We start from the raw sequence: 18,495 nt of genomic DNA, 5'->3' as shown, positions 1-18,495 counted from the left end.
ACACGACGAGAGAGAAACGAAAAAGTAGCAAGGGGAGAAGTATAAGAGACGCGAGGCGTGGAAACAAAACCTGCAAGCTGGATACTAGTCGAGGGTGACGATTGAGGGATGATCGCAATATTTGCGTGCATGCAGAAGGGTATCTCCAAACCTAACCCAATGGATCGATATTATATGCTACACAATGAGAAGGAAAAAAAAGGAGTCATTAAAATCACGGCTGAAACTCGCAACAAACTATACGCAAGGTGAGAAGATACGGGAATGCAAGGTTGTTCGTTAGTTTTGTTTTTGTTTTTGTTTCTCGAACGATGGATGTATGGCGTTGCGATCGTGGGACCAAGGACCGACCAAAATTGAAAGATTAAACAAAGAAAATAGTGTTTTGACCTGAAAATGGAAAATGGGAGAACCACCAAACGAGATGTAAAGCAAGAGAGAATCGCATGAGGAAAGCGGGGGAGATGGTGCTCCATAGATGTTGAGAATGTTGTAAAGGATTGCATATGCCCAGCCAGAACCATAGTATGCATAACAAGGCGGAAGGTAGGAAAGAGGGAGATAAAAGGAACATGGAGGGAGAGTAAATCAAGTTTTCCTTTCGTTTATGGGAAAATTTTCATGCTGAGTGGAGGGAAAGCATCTCGTAAGCAATGCTGCAAAGTGGAAAGGGGAAAATCTAAGTCATGTCACATACCTTGAACAAGCCTACTTGCCAAGCTAACCAAAGAAAGAACAACGGCATTAAGCCTGATGCGACATAGACCTTGTCCTCCGACTAACACCAGCACCAGCACCAACGCCAGCGCCCCTCCTCCTCATAGCACCACCTCTCCTACCACCACCTCCGCCACCCCTGCCACCTCTCTTCCGCGACGAAGTTCGTCTCGTAAACACAACCCGATCTTCCGCACCCTCAACATAATCATCATCACTCTCTTCTTCCTCTTCTTCCTCCTCATCTTCATACTCCTCTTCTTCCTCTTTTTTCGAGCTCAGATCTTGTCCGGCTCCAGAGTCTTCCTCATCCCCCTTTTTCTTAGCACCTGGTTCCAGCCTGTCGGAAGCTTTCAAACGGGCACTCCTCCTCTCCTCTACGTTCATAACTTTCAACGGCTGCTGATGTTGCATTTGCAACTGCGATTGCGGGTGGTAAGGTTGGGAGTGCAATTGTCCGCCACTTGCCTCAAAGTTCACAACACCAAGACCAAAATTAGAACCACCACTTCCCGAAGGAGGCCTGGCCTCACCCAATGCAGGTGTCTGGGTTTGAGAGACCGTCTGAGAAGGTATCGATGCTGGGGACTGAACAACTTTATCGCCCAACATCACACTACCGCCAAGACCACCGCCACTCGGACCAGCAGGCAACCGCACGATCTGCGCCCCACGATACCCATACATACCACCACTCCCAGTCCCTACGACACCTCCAGTAACACCGGCCGAAGCAGCGGCCGCCTGTTGTTGCCACGAAAGTAACCTCGCCCTAGCCTCAGCATGCGGATCGGGAACGTTCCCTCCGCCCGAAACCGGTACCCCAAATCCATAGACACCCTGAGGGGCCACAGCAGGTGTCGCCGTCAGCATCATGCTCGTCGCAGGCGGATACCTCCTCCTCTTGCCCGCACTTCCAATGCCGACGCCATCATACGTAGATGAAGACGTAGTCGTCATGGAGCTGAGTTCATCTCCAAATGGAGATGCCGCTCGTTTCAAACTCGTTGAACTAGCAGTGTTACTCGAACTATGCGTATAAAGTGGAGGCGCATGAGGACGATGGACTTGAGATTGTGGAGCTGGATGATGTGCTGGCGGGGGCGCTGCACCACCAGCCGGTGAACCATACCCATACAAGGGCTGTGGTTGACTATACCGCCGATCGTATGCGAATCCATGAGACGACGACGACGAAGATCCCGTCATAGGCATCGGAGGTAGATGTGCCGTCTGAGGATACGGTTGGTATTGCTGAGGATTATACAACATCGACGTTGGTGCAGGGATGCTATCCTGAGAATCATACGGGGTTCCTTGATGGGGCGAGTGAGAGTGTTGCTGCTGGTGAAAGTATCCTTGATGGGACGACTGTGCTTGTTGTGGATAGCCCTGCGCATGCTGAAGTGGAAGAAGAGAGTGAGAAACCGACACAGGAAGAACAGGAACAGAAATAGAATCGAGTGTAAAAGAAAGAACAGATTGAGATTGAGACGGCGGCAACAATGATTGTGGTAATAAAACTAGCTGCTGCTGCTGCTGTTGTTGTTGTTCCAATGGCGGTGGTAATTGTGGAATTTGAACAATGGGATGCCTCTCCCTCACACCGGTAGGACTCTGCGATGGATAAAAAGTCGTAACAGGTGTACTCACGTGCGATTGGCCATACGTCCCTGATGCATGCGACGGATAACTACCAACACCTGAACCACCTATGACACTCATCGAAGAATGAGGTATCTGAGCCGGAGGCTGATGATTCGGCGGGTAAAACTTCGTAGCGGAATAAGGCGCTTCGGTCTGAGCGATCCGCTGTTGGGCAACCACTCCATAGTGATGATACTGGCCTTGCTGCTGTGCCTGGGGCTGTAGTCCACTTTGTTGCAATGACGATGATGACGACGACGATTGACGTGGTGGAAGAGAATAATACGGTTGCTGCTGCTGCGTGTGTTGAGGAGGTCTTCCAATTGTAGGTAACGTCGCGTGAACGGGAAGTTGTGCATCCGGGGGCAAGGACGAAGACGAGGGGAATGCTTGACTTTGCTGCCACGACGCAACGTGTGGATGACTTGGATGATTCAAATTGCCGCTACTAGCATGACCGTAATTTCCCAGTTGATGTCGATAAGGAGCGTTCGGATTCGAATAACTGCCAACAGTAGCAGAAGCCGCGTGATGCGTCGGTACACCCTGCACATGTCCATGGCCGGATCCATGATGGTACGCGGATGACGGCGAAAGATTGCCTACTAAAGCACTGCTACCACCACCACCACCACCACCACTTCCACCACTTCCACTCGCGCTACTATGGGTGGCAGCAGTAGCAGTACCCAAGTTCAAAGCAATATTCACATTCGCACTTAGCGTTACGTTCGAAGGGTGTGGGTAATGAGTAGCTTGCCGTTCAGTTATAGCAGTAGTAGCACTCGTCGGCACAACACCAACACCTTCCTGATGCGATTGGTGTTGAGGTGGTACCCATCCTGAAGGATTATGATATTGCTGGGAAGGTGACGACAAAACAAGAGGCGAAGGAGGGACCTGCTGCCGACCCCGACCGTGCGTCGCATGCTGCCCGTACGATTGTGGTGGCTGTTGAGACTGTGAATGATTGTGATGCGCTGGCTGAACCGGCGACTCGGGGGATGTCAACGTTTGCGAGGTCGAGAACTGCGTTCCAGACTCCCAATCATTCTGTTGCTGTTGCTGCTGGTGTGAAATTTGCTGAGGTGGATGTTGTGGTTGAGGTTGATAGAGCGTCGTTTCTGTCGAAGTAGTCGAAGGAGTCTGCATTACACGCTGATGCTGTCCCCCATCGTTGGACGACACACCAGGATCCGCGCCTGCCCCGACGTTCATCCCAGATACAGTATCAACTTGATGAAGCGAAGTGCGGACACCCCCACCGGACGAAGACGAAACGGCAGAAAGGGGAGGCTGATGCGATAACGGAGTCATGGCGCGAGGATCAGCATGTCCGGTATCATCTTTCGAATGCTGTCGTTGATGTGAACGTGACCCACCCATCTTCATGGTCAACACTTGAGGAACAGTACTACCTCCACCCCCACCACCAACAGAAGGAGACCAATGATGAGTTGATGACCCTGAAGCAGATTGGGGACGTGAAGAACCAGACGCAGAATTAGGCAGAAGCGGCGGTAATTGTATCTGTGGTTGTGTTGTTTGCGGCGACGCGAAGGAAACGGGCTGTTCAATCAATAAACGGGGTCGTTCAGGTTTAACCAAGGGGGTGATTCCTGGGCCCCCCCCTCCCCCTCCCCCACCTCCTCCCACCACCACTCCCCTTGTTGCCGTCGTAGCTTTATTGAATGAATCTCCAATCAGCGGAGGAGGTGGCAGGGACCCTGGAACACCCATCATCACCCCTTGCCCTTGTCCTTGATATTGCTGCTGCTGTTGATGTTGTTGAGAAGCAGAAGCCGTTTTTAATGCATGATCCTGTTCAAGGACTACAGCGCGAGCTGTTTGGTAATACGGAGAGTATTGAGCAGCCGAAGTGTAAGGAGCAGAGGCGGTAGTAATGGCAGCAGTAGTGGCAGTAGAAGGCGTTGTTGAGTTGTGAGGGGCGGAGTAATGATGTGGAAGTGGATGATGAGGCGCCGTCGTTGTCGCTGACGTCGGAGTTGGTATGGATGTCATTAAGGTCCGATGCGCTCTGCCTTGTTGGGGCTGCTGTAGTGGAGGGTATGATTGCAACTGGGATTGCGAATGAGAATCATGACGCGATACATCACCAGTCGAAGGGGGATCATTTGAAGGCATCGTTGGACCAACAACAGGTGTAGGCAAACCAAAGTAAGAGGACGACAAAGCTGGAGTTGAAGTCGATGCTGATTGACTTTGTCTCACCGAAGTCGGAGACGAAGACGAAGACGAAGACGAAGATAATGTGTTCGCAGTCGTGGTTATTGATCGTTGATTCACTCCTCGAGTCGTCGTCGGCGTTGTGCCCGTAGGGGATTTACCTATTCATTCCAAGTCAAAACGGAGTAAAACAGCGAAATGACGACACGTAGCACCGGGATGAGGGCGAAATGAGAGTAGAGAGACAGTCAGTGGGGGTGCGCTTTCTTTTTTTTTCAGCAGGCGTTGACAAAAAAAGAAAACGGAAAAGTAATATAAAAATCTGCAGATCACATACCTCGTTTCGAACTTCGCGTCGCACTAGATGATCTCCGAGACGCCGTACTGCTACCACCATTCACTATCTCCTCCTCCACGAAAACAATATTAGTCGTAGTGGCTGCCGTCGCCGTCGATGCAGCACTAATCGTACTCGATGTCTTCTTTGCTTGAGCCAAAGCCTCTTGTTGAGCTTTGTGCTCCGGCCAGGTTTCAGGAGTGACGATCTTGCCTGTATACATGTCTTGTAGTGGGGGTGGGGGCATCATGGGTAAATCAAGAAGTACACGAACTGCTGCACACGACGGATTGTCACTCGTGTTATCGGGTGATAACTCTGGATTTCGGAACGATGATGATAGTGATGATAGTGATGAGGAAGAGGCGGTGGAGGATGGAGTAATATACGAGGAGGAAGAAGAGAGAATCGAGGATGATGAGGTCGTTGAGACGTTCGGCAATGCGTCAGTCGTAGGAGCCGTGTTTATGCTTGTGATGACGGAGGGATACATTTCTTGCACCGCTGTTGTTCCCGCCTCAACTCCAGTTAGTAATATGGGTCCTCCTCCTCCTCCCACTAATGTACCAGAGGCGGGTACTGTATCGCCTCTCTGGTTATTGTTACCACGGTCCCACGGACGCGTCTCGGTCCCAAAGAGAGGATGATATAGATGATCTTCTAAGGGACCCTGCGAAACGTGGGATGGTTGCTGATCTTGCTCGAAGCGAGACGGGTACAGGGAAGGGGTAGCAGTACCCGCTATGAACGTTGTACTACTGGGAGCCACCGAGGTGGAGAAAGAGGAAGGTGTTGCTGTTGATAGTTGAACAGTGTAGTCCTCAGGAGCGGCCCGAAGGTGATTCTGGAGCTGATCGTGATGATTGCTGGATGTGAAAGCACTGAGGGTCGCGACTTGAACCGGATACTGCGGGACTGGTGCAGCAGTTTGCATCGAGGCTTAACGAGATAGTAAGTGAGTTCGCTGATGAAAAAAATGGTATGATTGCAAAGGGCTAATATAATGGATGAAGGAGAGAAAAAGGACGTTTATAGGTAAGGAGAAAAGTTGCAGAAGAAATGGCGAGTTCAACGAGATCGCGGTCTCTTTCTCCCTTGGCCCTCGAGTTATTTGGTCGGAGGTAAGGATTGACGAACTGAGCAAAGATAATGATTAGTCACTCTGAGGTCTCGTTCCAGGCACTTGGCGCGCGCTCACTTGATTAATTCGTTGATGAGGATGACGGGCGGGAACGATGGAGCGTTGGAGGTAGTAGAGGAAGTGGTACTGGGAGGGGTCGATCAGGAGGGAAGGGAAGCTGGAAGTACAAGACGGACGCTCAGCTCAACGGTTGCGGTGGTCGATGACGCGCTAGCAGTGGTGACAAGGCATTCCGGGATAAGGTGCACTTGGTGATGATGGTGTTGAAAAAGGGAACACGAAAGCAAGGGCTAGATTAGGCGGTGGCTAGGGGGTAAAGCATTGTAGAACCCAACAAAGGGCCCTATGAGTTCCACTACTGTTAGCTGCTGCTTGTAACCTATACCACTTAGAGTTTTACAACAACATGGGAACCAATGGGAACGGTGTATTTCGAATAACCTCATCATTATGGTAAGTATGTCCCAACCAATGAGATTACACGTACCCACTTACACATACTCACACGCACACACACGAGCTCGGAAAAGGGCAAGGAGGGGGGCGCGTGGGTAATTTTTCTTTTTTCTGCGATGAATAATAGGGAATTCTACTGGGAGCAAGGGATTATTGGGTCAAGAATCTATACCCCCCATACCATGACCACTTCCGTGTAAGTTCCCGCGCTGCGATTGGAGAAGCAGCCAGAAGGAGAAGGAAGAAGAGAGCCCGCAGAACACCATGCATCAATTGCGTTTAATTTTCCAGGGAGCAAAAAAGAAACCCCTATCAAATCAATTATTCCTGCCATTTTTATTTTTTACATATTCCTTTCCCATGCTCCCACACAGTATGTTCCCCACCTCTCCTCGTCCTTACGTGAGTTCGCCACATATACGCATATGACCAACATACAATTAGAGCGAAACTAGGACCAAATCGTCGAGTAGAGATGAACAAAGCTGTACATGGTATTAGTTTATTAAAAAGCAAATATCCGCGGAACTTCAGACCTGTCAGAATTGGGAAGCTCATAAACGACACGCGAGGGCCCAGCTAAACCTTCATTTCATCAACGGGCGTACCATATCTCGACATGGCGAAAGTAGCTTGTGGCACCGCCATCTGGCATTGAGGGTTGAAACTGAGCCGACCTTTCTATAGGCTCGACTTGGGAAACTTTAATTCCACGGACTCGACATGGACAGGACAGGGCCCTTTCCAGCAAGATGGATCTCACAGACATCACAAATAAAGTCAATATGATATGACACAATGTACTTGCGCACGGCTCCAGTAACATCCCATGTCAACCATACGTGTGAAGCCGGCCGGGCAGTACTCGATCGAGAAGTCATTTTTCTCTAGATCTTTCCCCTGGAGTGCTTGCAAGCGGCCGCCGAACAGCCGAAGGCGGTACGAGCGCTTACTGGCCGGGGTGATCAAATGCATGCAGGAGAGTGGGGTGGGGTTTTTGATTTCAGCTTTGGCGGTTAGGGAATGGTTAGCCGCTTGTGAAATTCAGTTTTCAATGCAACGTGAAGCTAGGCATGAGAAAGCCTGAGAGTCGCACCATCGCGCAGAGAGGCATACATGGGCGCCCGTTTGATCTCCCTTGGCTGCACTTTCTGTACAGCTCCTCACTTTCCTTTTAAGCTTCGTTCCCCTTTCCTTCCTCTCTTCAACAGGACAACAAAAAACCAGCCACCCTTCGTTTCGCTTTAGACATAATTCAACGGGCATATATATGTAGCGGTCGCGTACCGTCTTTAGGTTGATACACTGCCGCGACAGTGCCTGCCGCCCACCTCCTACTATAACTCGCTCCCTGCGCCCGTGCGCCGCTGCCGATACTGCTGCTGCTGTGGCATCCCGAAGCAGAGCAAAACAGAAGTCACGAGGGAATATAATGGAAGGGAGTCTAGCATTTGATTCCTTATCATCATTGCTCTCGTACGTTTGAGTAGCTTGATTATTGAGCTGTCAGAGGAGCCACGGAACAACACGTTGCCGACAGGATTCGAACTTATCGTTGGTTCCTTCAGCGACCTCTTGCTGATACAGGCTTGCATCCTGCCTAGCCTCTTGCAACATACATGTATTAAGCACCAGACCCCAAGGGGGGCCCGTGGGCAGGACTCCAGCCTCTATGACTTCGTAACATTAGGTAGAGTGGGTCCACTGCGTTCAATTGTCTTTCTCTCGGATGTCTAGCTCCGGTGTCAGCCTTGTACTATTGAGGCTGCTTCAGCTTACCAGCTTGCTGGCCAGGGCTTGTCGGTTTGTCATGCATCATCGGGCTTGCTAAGTGCTTCCCCATCCTTACTGGACACAGTCGGAATTCTGCGAATTCTGCGTCTCGTTTCTCGTGAATCCTCCTCACGTGTGCAACTCACTCGCAATCACAGTACTTGGGGCCTAATACGGCTCCGCATACTCCAGGTGGAGTTGGCCATTCCCCAGAATCTTACCGGGGTGGTTCCGTAGTTCTTCCGACTGTTAGTAATAGGCCAAAGTTTAATCAGTGTCGTAACACCGAAGCACGAAGTTAACGGATCCACTTTCGCCCCATGACCTTCTCAAGCGAATCCGAGGTCAATGCCAATGATTTCGTCCCCGACTCGGACAGTATGCTATATGGGGTAGAGCTTCAATAATCCCGTCCATCGGCGATTCTTTTCTTTAGTCCTCCAGACTCCGCTGCCTTGTTGGTGCTGGCGGTACTTTACTCACTGCTACACTCGTACTACAGTTGCAAGATGGTACTCACCTTGCTCGGAAAACCAATTGGTTACCTACTACTGCTGCATTGAGAGACAGAGAAAAAGTAGTAGCATGACGTCGATGTGCACGGGGACATGCGTATTCTTATGCGCCGCTTCTCGATCTGTAATCATGACCAGCTGGCTATTCTCTTCGGTTCGCGCCCAACAGAAAGGAAGGTTAATCAAGCAAGAACCAGGAAAAAGGTTCATATGGGGACGGACCAGAACTTTTTGTCATCGCGGCCTGCATATGGATGCCATTTCATGCCGCTTGCGATAGCATCGTAATCTCCATATCAGGCGCTCGCCCGTGGTCTAAGCGTTTCACGATAAGCGTCTTATCTAATTATCTGTTATCTGTTATCTTATATCAATAATAATAAACCACACGCGCAAGCACCGCAGCGACCCAGTGCACTATTCTGGCTAATGCCCGGTCCGCGGGTTTTGAACATCGGTCGTCTGCATACACGAACTACGGACGTCTACGTATCGTACACCCGGACAATACCGTAACGGGTCCGGGCTCGTAATGTGTAGCATTCTCGAATCTCATGCATCAATTACTGCCATACGTTAGATCCGCAACTATACCGGCCGTTCGACGAACGTTGCGGCATGAGCACACAGTGCAGCACATGCTTAGCCCTTGGCTCCGGCTGCTGCTGCAGATGCACGACTCTATCTATCGTTTTCATGTGAGGTAAGTTCAACTGCCAGCATATACGGCACACAGAGGTATGCATGATTTTCATACTACAATTGCTCGGTCGGCCGTGCAAATGGACACAAACATTCGAGTAAGTGGAGCACAGCACAGCATTCCGGCGGCCAAGAAGCACCGCTTGGACTGTCTAGCGCTCGTGATCGCCACAGATATATATATTGGAGTCTAAGAGCAAATAACAAGATTGACTTCTAAGTGAGACGGTCTTCAGGTGGTGCTCAGCTTTTCAACTTTACGCACGGAATTCCGGCGGGGGGCATCTCGCCGCGCCCGCCGATCACGAGAATGATCCAATCGAAGCCCGAAACCATGGGTCGGATCGCCTCACGTTATAGAGGCACGTCGTCCAACCTGTCCTTTCTTAGATCTTTTTCATGTGTCCAAATTCACATCCACTACCAGAAAGAGCAAAAAACATTTGTATTTGAGGAGGCGCACTCCTCATGTTCGCCTCATGCTCAGTACTGTTATTCGTAAATATATACCCCATACAGTGCTGCGCACAGAGCACCATTGCGCGCGATTATAGTTAGGATTATCACATGTACGTGCTTTTTTATTGGATGGCGTCTGATCACCCCCATGTCTGCAAGGCTAGGCCATCAAGAAATACTTTCTTCCCGTTTCCATTTCTGCCCCATATCCGCTTCCGCAAAGCACTAGTTCGGCTACATAGGTGTGGCTAGATACCCATTGGCACAACTTAAGAATAGGGGCCGAAGCCGTGATATAGCTTGCCGCACATGAACTGGGCACAACACGCTGATACGTCTGGCGATTGTCCAGGAATGGGCTCCTGCCTCTATTTGTATATGAAAAGGGGTACGGGGGGATAGCTTACAAGATCAGAGGCACCTACTTGGATTTTCCACGTGCTGACATCATCAGGTGCAGCCTGCTTTGATCCCGCCGGTGCAACACATGTAAAAGGTGTGCCTGGGCTGAGATATGTAGCTCTAGGGGCTCTGGGGCTTTGATCCGCGTCCTTTTGCTAATCCAATATTGATATTGCCACGGACGGCTAGAAGTTTTATTCGCGTGGGCGACGCTGTGTGTGGCGCCACCACAGGTTCTGGAACCAAAGACATGAGATGGCTAGCGGCCTATTGGTACGCGATAGCGATTGGCTGCAGATTGGACGTGGGTAGCTATTCTCAATTACCCGACTGTGGACAGGTTGACCAAGCTGCGGGTGATGGGAGATCCTTCCATCGAGAAGCCTCGTCGCGGGAATCCCGATAAGCAAGCTCGAGAAGGAACTTCCACTGATTTGTGGCCTTCACGATTATTGAGGGATGAGAGGGATAATGTCATCAAGGTGCACCGTGATGGGAGTGTTCCGGCGTGCGACTGGGCCGTTAGATCGGATAGGTGCACATGTACACCTGTACATCTTGATCGAGTCAACATATACATACGTTCGGTGATGTTTCTATGTATATGCCGTGAAGCAACTAGTCGTGGCTGTAACGGTAACGGGGGCTGAGTCTATAAGGACGTTCTCACATGTCACTGTTGCCATGCTGGCTAATCCCCCCCATTGTTGACAAGTGCATGCAGGTACGGCATCGCCAGTACGATCAAATTGCAACTATCAACAGCATCCACTCCTCCATTTTCCCTTCTTCCATTCACTACCCCCATGTGTCAAAATCTGAATGATGTGCCTCTGGAGCTCGAATATGCTTCCAAGATTTAGGAGGTGGAGTAGATCCTACTCACTCGCAAATCTGCATCCGTGTATGGAGGAAGGTGATTCCCGTTTATCATCATCATCATCTCCTAGGTTCCAGTACCGATGACTGCGGACCCGCGCGCGATATTTGTCAAGAAAACTATGATGCGTTATGCATATGCATTGAGTAGCTGGTAATTTCGAGGGAAGATTCGAACCGTCAGCTATTCTCGTAAGGTGCCCCGTTTCCTCGTGATGAACCACATCAGGGTTCCATTTTCCGACGGTGGTTAGCTATGGAGGCGTATCTCCACGGATTGTATAACCGAGCCTAAATGAGCAAAAGAGCGTGGCATGAGTGCAACATACGGCAAGTTCGTATTGCTGCTCTCACGTTAAGAAGCCACGTCGGAAATCAATCTAATGATCTTCAGGTACGGCCTGTGGTAAAATTGTAGCTAGAGATCCAAGTCACCATAAGCCGGGTAGACCTTTTAGCGGCTCGTACGGGAGCGGCGTTGGTTGCCCGTACGTGCAGTTAACCTGTATTGAACGTGTGACGTCTCCGTTCTGATCGAGTTGTTGGGTGAGAGCTGCCGTGTCTATGATCCACCTGGAAACTCTTCAATGATGTGACTCGACAAGGCACAGCTGCTCATCTCGGGATTTTGCACAGCACGGATAGATTGAATATGCACAACCACAGCACATCCAGATAAAGAGTAGCTCAGAAAGTATTTCGCAGCGCACTTCCGGGCAATCGGAACCTTAGGCGCGTCGCAATCCTCATACGAAATGTAATTACTCGAGTCGAACGGTGATTGATGCGGAGAAGTTGGGATAGGGGCACTTCAAAAGAGCAGTCAACAAAGAGCCGACGTTATCTTCTTGCTCCCGTTGTTGTCAAGTGTTATCCCCTGCCGCTGCAGTTTCCGCCATGGCGATCGATCGAGTCCAGAAATTCTGAACGTGAATAGCCTTGTCGGATCTGTAGCTGGAGAGGTTTACCGTGTCTATTGCCGAGCCAGCTACTCCATCCCCAGGCATACCTCTAAGAGCCAGTATCAGGGCCGGTGGCTCAATATAAGGGCTCTTGGTGAATGGCCCTGCGAATACTCCTACTCGAGGGGTATGGTCGATACCCAAGGAAGGCTCGTGGATTCATGTTTCAGACACAACATCAGAATATGCTTCGAGATTGCATATCGGTTCAAGCAGAAGTACACGGAGCTTCGGAATCGCTGCGGAGGCCCCGAAGCCGTGCTACTACCATTTTCTGGTGATCGACAGCACCTGCAAAGGCAGGAACGCCGGAGCACTTCCGCACACCATCGACATGTCCGACGTTCATTCGGTCCAGAGGTACCGAAAATGAATCCTGATGTGATGGAGATGCTAGCTATAAGCTCCTGGCCGTGAGACCACGGTCATCAAAGGTGGAGAAAGAGGAAAGATCCCTTTGTGATGCAGCACAACGAATTCGGAAAGTGAACAGCGGAGTTAGGAGATCGAGCACGCGTTTTGGCCGAGGAACAAAGTCACGGCATCAGTCAGCGTACTAAGAGAGGAGATAACACAACGGTAGTCGAGTGCCACCCTAGTGTGCTTTGTGTTGCCTAGGAACAACCCGTTCAGGTACTTGGGGATAAGGAAACCAATCGACGGCGTGAGGACGCACAAGCAGCCCCTTCACGCATGATCTGTCCCGCGATACATGGAACACGCGGATGATCGATCGAATACATTCAGATGGTCCCCACACAGACTCCCCATCTCGATTTTTCTTTCTTGAGGTCGAGTGATCGCTTTCACATGTACTTTTCCGTTCTATTTGTCAGAACAAGAAGCAAAAAATGAGAGATCTGTTACCTGCTCCTGCACTAGTGGAGCGTTGGCGTTTCCAGAAGCGTTTCGGTGATAATAATGGCAGTTCAAGGCCTGAATAAGTCCCACAATCACCGCACCCTTAATATGATGAGATTAGTACTGCTGCGGCACGTTCATCGAGGATCATTCATTTGATTGGGTGAAGAGGATGCTTTTTTCGGTGAACGAGCGAGTCCGTTTCTGGAAGCTTTTCTGTTCCCTGCTCTCACAAGAAGATCCGGTCAAAACCCAAACGCTTGGTTGGCTCGTGCGATACCAGAATCAGTTTATACGGTGCTTGAAGGGATGAAGTTGTGGAAGAAATGTGGCACCCACTGCGGCCATTCACGGATGTAGGGGAAGCACATAGGATAGCGTGTTGGACACGTCATCCAGAAACCTCGGGGTTTCAGTGAGAAGCTGGGTGTCCTTGACAAGGCTTGGAACAAACCCCTGGAAGAAAATGTCATAATCACGTCCTTTTCGAGGTCGAACCAGAAGCAAGCTAAACATGCGCAGTAGGCAGAATTACATCCCCCGAAAAGCCAGTATTGCTGGGTAATGAGGCTGGGTGGAGCAAATAGCCACTCGATGCACGTAATAATAGTGCTAACGCACAACATCCAGCACCATTTTTTCTCTTTTCAGCCAACCCAAATAGTGCAATGTTGCGACTCATGCCCGTCGACTGCGGCGTCAAATTCACCAGCCGTTTCTGGTATAATGTCCCCGTTCAGGTCGTCATGATTGGATGGAAAGGAATGGCAGGGGACTTTTGCTTCCGAAGCAGTTGTTGTTCCGTCCCCACGCTCAATATCATCCCAAGCATAGACCGGTCATTAGAATAGACCTGCAGCACTGTCTCTTACTGCATGTCTGTCTATGGAGGCAGAAAATATCTCGTTACGTCGATGTGTGCACGGATTAACTGACCTGTTTGGCTCTAAGGATACGTGCCCAATGGCTTCACCGCAGCTTGCTGCTCCCTCCTTCATGGGGGATATATACACTGCATTTTACGGACGCAGTATTACCACAAGCAACTAAGCTGATATAATGTTACATCGCCTGGTAGCCCCCTGGGTTTTATGGCCTGCTCCCAGGACACTTAGTCTGTATCATTGTTCTCCCAAGGCCTTGACTATCCAACTGCCCGAGTTCGAGGCGTTTGTCATCGGGTTCACATATTTGGGCTCTTCGCCTTCGTATTCTCACCGATTGGTCTTCTGGTCCTTCCTTTGCATGCGCGCTGCCTTTTGGATGGCGCAGACATATGATTTGTGCCTATCATACCTGTTTCTTCGAATAAGCCTTGAGACAAAATCCTCCACTGTGTTTGCCTATCTGCTCGCGCGTTCCGAGTCTCTAACTCGCTCTCTGACTTGCTTCTGCGGACTCAAAATTCTTGATAGATATTCTAGCAAACACCAATTGATTTACTCACTGCTCGAATGCATCGCGTCCTTCTCATGAGCCAACTCCCGCGATTCAAACAACCCGCGCCTGGGGGACCCCCTTTGCCTTACCGGTGTTGCTTCGGCCACACCCTGGTTATCAGTCGACCAAGGGTTGACATGAGCCAGTATTGTCATTTTGAATTCGTGATAGTGCCCTTGAAGCCCTTATTTACGTTCGAGTGTTTTTATTGTCCAACTATTTTTGCTTATGGGACCGCGTCGTTGCTAGGTCCAATTCAATGAGTTAGATTCAGGGGTTCTCCCTGTTTTATGCCAGCTAATTTTAGGCAAGTTTTCTACCAAAGTTTGGCCCTCGATGTCTCCTGAGTTAGACCAAAAACCTTCTGTGCTTTCCCTTTATGAGCCAGATTTGACGGATGCATCCTATTGACGACAAGCTCATATGATACAGCGTAGTGCTCCCGAATTGTAGTTGAGTCTGGCTCACAGCACTTGGCAACAACACGGTGTTTACCGAAATGAGGTCTGCTCTCTAAGGACTACGTGACCTCCGAGTGACCATGCTGTCCGGGAGCGAGTTCGGGTTCATTCCGATTGAATAGAGCCTTGGATCGCTGTTTCGCTCTTCGCTTGCACTGGCGCTAGAACGTTGAAACTCAGATTGTGGAATTGTTGTTCTCGCCAGTTACCGTCAAGTTTGTTTCCGCTAGGTTAATCTCCGCGCTCTAAGCCGCCTCGCGAATTACCTCGCCACCACCCAACACATATTCAACGTCGCGATCATGGATGCGGACAGTGCCCTATTGATAGCAAGGCTCTTGCAAGAGGATCTTTATGGCTCGACTCTTTGGACAGCTGATGAAAACGATCCGTCTGGATCCGAAGACACACCTCGACTGGTTGGTGACCTGGCAGAGTTCGAAGTATGCGCTTTGTTTCTTCCGCTCGAATCACTAATGCAACCAACTCACCCCATTAAGATGATGTCCAGTGCGGATGCAGCATTTGCGAGAAGGTTGCAAGCTTTGTACGATAATAGGGATACCCCTGACGGCGACATCACAGGGGCTTCCTTACTTGGCGTGGATTTTTGGCAGAAACGCCCTGTAAGATATCTATTGGATGGTGTACTGAGCGCACTGATGCCCTAATGACGCAATAGAGGGACAAAGGAAGCGGCGCTCATTCGGGTGCTGCTCGCCCCCATGTCGGGAAGGCCAAATCGCAGGCCGAACCCAACATGGAGGGCAAAGTTGATCCCCCGCACCTAGGAATCCTCGACAGCAGTGATGCGCCACTCGCTCCTCTTTTGCTTACACGCTCACCGAAGCTCTCGCCACCTTCTTGTCTAATTTGCTTGGAGGATTTTAATATTGCTGCTTCTTTATCGGGTACTCTACTCGTGGCTTCCTCTAAAGCGCTATATGGGCGCTTGCTATCGTGTCCTCAGAAACATCCATTCTGTTATCCATGTCTCCAGCACTTGATTCGATCCAAACTTGAAAGAGCGCGGAAAGGGGAGGGGGTGTTTCCCATCCGCTGTCCAAGTTGTCCCAATGAAGATTGGAGCATTCGTGAAGACGATGCGGAGTTGCTCTTGGATGCTCATGATCTCCGAGAATGGGTACGTTTATGCCGCATATTGAAGCCTGCTTTTTCTGATGCCCTCTTTAGCGTCGAATTGCTGAGCTCGAGTCTCGTCCCAAGGCTTGTTGCTGAGGTCTCAGTTGTCAGGCATCTTATCAACGATTTTTCGCTACAGTTCTATTGTCCTGAGAGACACTGTTCTGAGCTGATTTTCAAGATCGATGGACAGACCCAGATGGATTGTCCCCGATGCGGACTTCAATTGTGCTCTACCTGCGAATCCAGATGGCATGCAGGTATGTTCAAGTAGACACTCAGAAACGGAGTCTTGATGATGCAACTCAGGCCTCAATTGCGAGCAATATCAGGTGAACTTGTTTTCTTGCATAATCTAAGCTTACATAATTTGCTAACTTACTTTCAGAGTCTTTCACTTCATGAGCGCTCCCCAGATGACCTGCTTTTCTTCACTGTGATGGTCAAAAACAAGTGGAGACGGTGTCCGAAATGTGGTGTGGGTTCAAGCCTTCCTTCTACATATCACCATTCACATCAATAGCAGGTCGTTATTCAGCGGGGTGAGGGCTGTCGCCATATTGTTTGCAGATGCGGGACCCAGTTTTGCTACAGGTGCAGCAATCTGTGGGATCTGAATGCAGGGAAGTGTGGCGGCAAGCGTCCTTGTGATCTGTGGTCGGAAGAGGAGCTTCTGCGTCATGACATGGAAGTCCATGGGCCAGTTGTGGGGGAGATTGAGGGCTAGCTCTATCCACTGCTCCTGTAGAGTTGGGAATCGTGGTGTTAACGAGCCGGGGCTGGTGACAGCATCAGCCGAGTTCAGAGAGGTGGCTGAGTTTAAATATTTAAGTATAAGGTGACCTATGTGGTACTGGAACTCGGATCACAGACATCGTTGAACGAGACTGGAAAGGAAGGGTGCCTAGTCTGGGCGCACAATTTTCAGCTAGTATCGCAGGTTGCGCAGAACGTTATCAGGGATCTGTTTCGGGTTATTGAACTGCACACCGTCGCATCAGGGGTACGGTGTAGAAGTCTTCCTTCTAATGTTCTGTTGGTCTCCGTATGTGAAATCATAGTCGCTCCGCTTCAAACTTGGGGTTTGCTTAGATACGAATATGCGGTATACGAGATCGGTGCTTTGGTGGAGATGCAAAGAATAAGAATGCTATCAAACGCTAGGGAGGTAAGTAAAGAGGGGTTTGCTGTTACAGGTACCGCCGTTTCCTTGCAGTCCTTGTGTAATACGCCAAGACCCATTCTTTGTCGGCCTCATTCTGTTCTATTGTACCCAACCGAATTTCGTACGCTGGACCGTAACTGCTTGAGTAGGTGGCAGATCATGCGGGAAAAAGATCTTACGTTTCATCTCGAATCGTGGTCCAACTTCTGCCAACTGAATCTCTTTATGAGAAGTTTTCACAAAAACGTGGTGACTGGAAGTCCAGCATGAGCACAAATTTGAAGCGACGGGATGGGTATTTACTGACCGGAAGGAAATGAAATCCGACTCATTTGCAAAAGTCATAACACGCTTCGCGTCTTCCTTTGGCACAGGGAAGAGATACCTAAGACCATCCATGACCCGTTTACCTAAACGACTGGTAAAGTTCTCGAAAATGAGGTGAGGATACTGTTCGGACACCGTGGAATCTTTGTATGAAGCGATGTCATGTCGTAGAGAGACGTTAGATAGTGTGTAAAAGAAGGTAGGGCCATGAGGGAAATGTGAAACAATCATTGAATCTGGGGCGAGGAGTCAGCTGGTCGAGAGTTGTAAAGGATAGAACGACGGTCACCTGGTGTTCCTCGATGCTCATGAAAAATAATCAGATCGGTTATTTGGTTTGCGCGACAAGCTTCAGCGAGCTCTTTTATAACATATGTCCCTCGATTCACGCGTGTCGAGTTGGGGAATACCAGCCGCATTTCCTGACGTGACGTTGAAGTGAGCGGAGATTGACCAATGAACGATGTATATGCGCCACCTTCGCGAACTGTAAGAGCCTTGAACTTGGATCTCGCGAGGTTGTGATGACAATCTTTGGGTCTAGAATCCCTGCCATCGAGTACTCGCTATCAATGTGCGTAGAAGGTTCTGAAGGAAGATTCATCCCGTTAACATAGGATTCATTATGAGACAGGATACACACCAGCCTGGGCCTCATCGAACTGGTAGTCTTTCGCGAGTTTTCTTGCTTCATCCCTCCATTCTGTTGGAAGAGGCTTTCCTGAGGCCAGGGCTTCCTTCAGTTTTTGTTTGCGTTCATAAGTCTGACGTTCTTGGGTGTCGAGTGCCTTTTTGTAAATATATTCCCTTCTTTCTCTAGCTTGTCTACGAAGCTTGGGGAACCTTGGTTCGACGCTGGCAATGGAGAGGAATCTCAACGCGTACCATGGTCGTTCTTTGGATGAATTGAAGGAACCCGGC

General features: G+C 49.8%; 8 protein-coding genes across 8 annotated transcripts; 3 read left to right on the top strand and 5 right to left on the bottom strand.

The window, feature by feature from the left end:
• Positions 1 to 248: 248 nt before the first annotated feature.
• Positions 249 to 663, bottom strand: EI90DRAFT_2660558 (uncharacterized protein). The gene has a single exon (XM_039053419.1). It carries the CDS (start codon positions 572 to 574, stop codon positions 365 to 367), a length of 210 nt encoding a protein of 69 aa, XP_038919995.1. The 5' UTR covers positions 575 to 663; the 3' UTR covers positions 249 to 364.
• EI90DRAFT_2660343 (uncharacterized protein) lies at positions 402 to 4,002 on the bottom strand. Its single transcript, XM_039053418.1, has 6 exons — positions 3,747 to 4,002; positions 3,555 to 3,660; positions 3,125 to 3,488; positions 864 to 3,025; positions 698 to 830; positions 402 to 624 (listed from the first exon to the last, which is right to left on the bottom strand). Exons 2-5 carry the CDS (start codon positions 3,580 to 3,582, stop codon positions 745 to 747), a joined length of 2,640 nt encoding a protein of 879 aa, XP_038919994.1. The 5' UTR covers positions 3,583 to 3,660; positions 3,747 to 4,002; the 3' UTR covers positions 402 to 624; positions 698 to 744.
• Positions 4,003 to 6,107: 2,105 nt separating this feature from the next.
• Positions 6,108 to 7,068, top strand: EI90DRAFT_3013719 (uncharacterized protein; the record flags this gene model as incomplete). The annotated part of the gene is made up of 5 exons (XM_039056689.1): positions 6,108 to 6,271; positions 6,422 to 6,482; positions 6,613 to 6,681; positions 6,860 to 6,887; positions 6,941 to 7,068. The coding sequence occupies 5 exons, from the start codon at positions 6,108 to 6,110 to the stop codon at positions 7,066 to 7,068; spliced, it is 450 nt and encodes a 149-aa protein (XP_038919993.1).
• Positions 7,069 to 7,529: 461 nt separating this feature from the next.
• EI90DRAFT_3043257 (uncharacterized protein) lies at positions 7,530 to 8,080 on the bottom strand (the record flags this gene model as incomplete). Its single annotated transcript, XM_039059245.1, has 2 exons — positions 7,530 to 7,956; positions 8,010 to 8,080. The coding sequence occupies 2 exons, from the start codon at positions 8,078 to 8,080 to the stop codon at positions 7,530 to 7,532; spliced, it is 498 nt and encodes a 165-aa protein (XP_038919992.1).
• Positions 8,081 to 10,087: 2,007 nt separating this feature from the next.
• EI90DRAFT_3043248 (uncharacterized protein) lies at positions 10,088 to 11,122 on the bottom strand. Its single transcript, XM_039059244.1, is given in 5 exon segments — positions 10,088 to 10,300; positions 10,360 to 10,572; positions 10,663 to 10,814; positions 10,830 to 10,932; positions 11,007 to 11,122. 3 exon segments carry the CDS (start codon positions 10,812 to 10,814, stop codon positions 10,204 to 10,206), a joined length of 462 nt encoding a protein of 153 aa, XP_038919991.1. The 5' UTR covers positions 10,830 to 10,932; positions 11,007 to 11,122; the 3' UTR covers positions 10,088 to 10,203.
• Positions 11,123 to 13,839: 2,717 nt separating this feature from the next.
• EI90DRAFT_3043238 (uncharacterized protein) lies at positions 13,840 to 14,919 on the top strand. The gene has a single exon (XM_039059243.1). The coding sequence runs from the start codon at positions 14,098 to 14,100 to the stop codon at positions 14,512 to 14,514; it is 417 nt and encodes a 138-aa protein (XP_038919990.1). The 5' UTR covers positions 13,840 to 14,097; the 3' UTR covers positions 14,515 to 14,919.
• A 142-nt stretch (positions 14,920 to 15,061) lies between these two features.
• Positions 15,062 to 17,141, top strand: EI90DRAFT_3043235 (uncharacterized protein). Its single transcript, XM_039059242.1, has 8 exons — positions 15,062 to 15,382; positions 15,440 to 15,565; positions 15,622 to 16,083; positions 16,134 to 16,166; positions 16,222 to 16,342; positions 16,392 to 16,414; positions 16,471 to 16,560; positions 16,609 to 17,141. The coding sequence occupies exons 1-8, from the start codon at positions 15,242 to 15,244 to the stop codon at positions 16,807 to 16,809; spliced, it is 1,197 nt and encodes a 398-aa protein (XP_038919989.1). The 5' UTR covers positions 15,062 to 15,241; the 3' UTR covers positions 16,810 to 17,141.
• Positions 17,142 to 17,272: 131 nt separating this feature from the next.
• EI90DRAFT_3144517 (Brix-domain-containing protein) lies at positions 17,273 to 18,462 on the bottom strand (the record flags this gene model as incomplete). Its single annotated transcript, XM_039065155.1, has 7 exons — positions 17,273 to 17,373; positions 17,427 to 17,500; positions 17,555 to 17,810; positions 17,864 to 17,996; positions 18,053 to 18,162; positions 18,218 to 18,407; positions 18,460 to 18,462. 7 exons carry the CDS (start codon positions 18,460 to 18,462, stop codon positions 17,273 to 17,275), a joined length of 867 nt encoding a protein of 288 aa, XP_038919988.1.
• Between the last annotated feature and the right edge of the window lie 33 nt (positions 18,463 to 18,495).

The sequence above is a fragment of the Cantharellus anzutake genome (assembly GCF_015039405.1).
Source record: "Cantharellus anzutake strain C23 chromosome Unknown EI90scaffold_9, whole genome shotgun sequence".
Taxonomy (NCBI): domain Eukaryota; kingdom Fungi; phylum Basidiomycota; class Agaricomycetes; order Cantharellales; family Hydnaceae; genus Cantharellus; species Cantharellus anzutake.
The sequence above is the reverse complement of the archived record's forward strand: the minus strand, read 5'-3'. Positions and strand labels throughout refer to the sequence as shown.

Bases quoted from the DNA above. Each gene is read 5' to 3' on its own strand.
- EI90DRAFT_2660558 (XM_039053419.1), bottom strand. From the start codon at position 574: ATGTTCCTTTTATCTCCCTCTTTCCTACCTTCCGCCTTGTTATGCATA.
- EI90DRAFT_2660343 (XM_039053418.1), bottom strand. From the start codon at position 3,582: ATGAACGTCGGGGCAGGCGCGGATCCTG. The intron at 3,026-3,124 runs GCAAGCTACTCA...CACCCATAGTAG, and splicing joins ACTACTGCTATAACTGAACG to CGCGAGTGGAAGTGGTGGAA. The intron at 831-863 runs GTGGCAGGGGTG...GTGGTAGGAGAG, and splicing joins AACTTCGTCGCGGAAGAGAG to GTGGTGCTATGAGGAGGAGG.
- EI90DRAFT_3043248 (XM_039059244.1), bottom strand. From the start codon at position 10,814: ATGACATTATCCCTCTCATCCCTCAATAATCGTGAAGGCCACAAATCA. The intron at 10,573-10,662 runs GTAATTGAGAAT...CTTTGGTTCCAG, and splicing joins GTCAACCTGTCCACAGTCGG to AACCTGTGGTGGCGCCACAC. The intron at 10,301-10,359 runs GTAGGTGCCTCT...ATACAAATAGAG, and splicing joins TCAGCACGTGGAAAATCCAA to GCAGGAGCCCATTCCTGGAC.
- EI90DRAFT_3043238 (XM_039059243.1), top strand. From the start codon at position 14,098: ATGTTACATCGCCTGGTAGCCCCCTGGGTTTTATGGCCTGCTCCCAGG.
- EI90DRAFT_3043235 (XM_039059242.1), top strand. From the start codon at position 15,242: ATGGATGCGGACAGTGCCCTATTGATAGCAAGGCTCTTGCAAGAGGAT. The intron at 16,167-16,221 runs GCTTGTTGCTGA...TTTTCGCTACAG, and splicing joins AGCTCGAGTCTCGTCCCAAG to TTCTATTGTCCTGAGAGACA. The intron at 16,415-16,470 runs GTGAACTTGTTT...ACTTACTTTCAG, and splicing joins TCAATTGCGAGCAATATCAG to AGTCTTTCACTTCATGAGCG.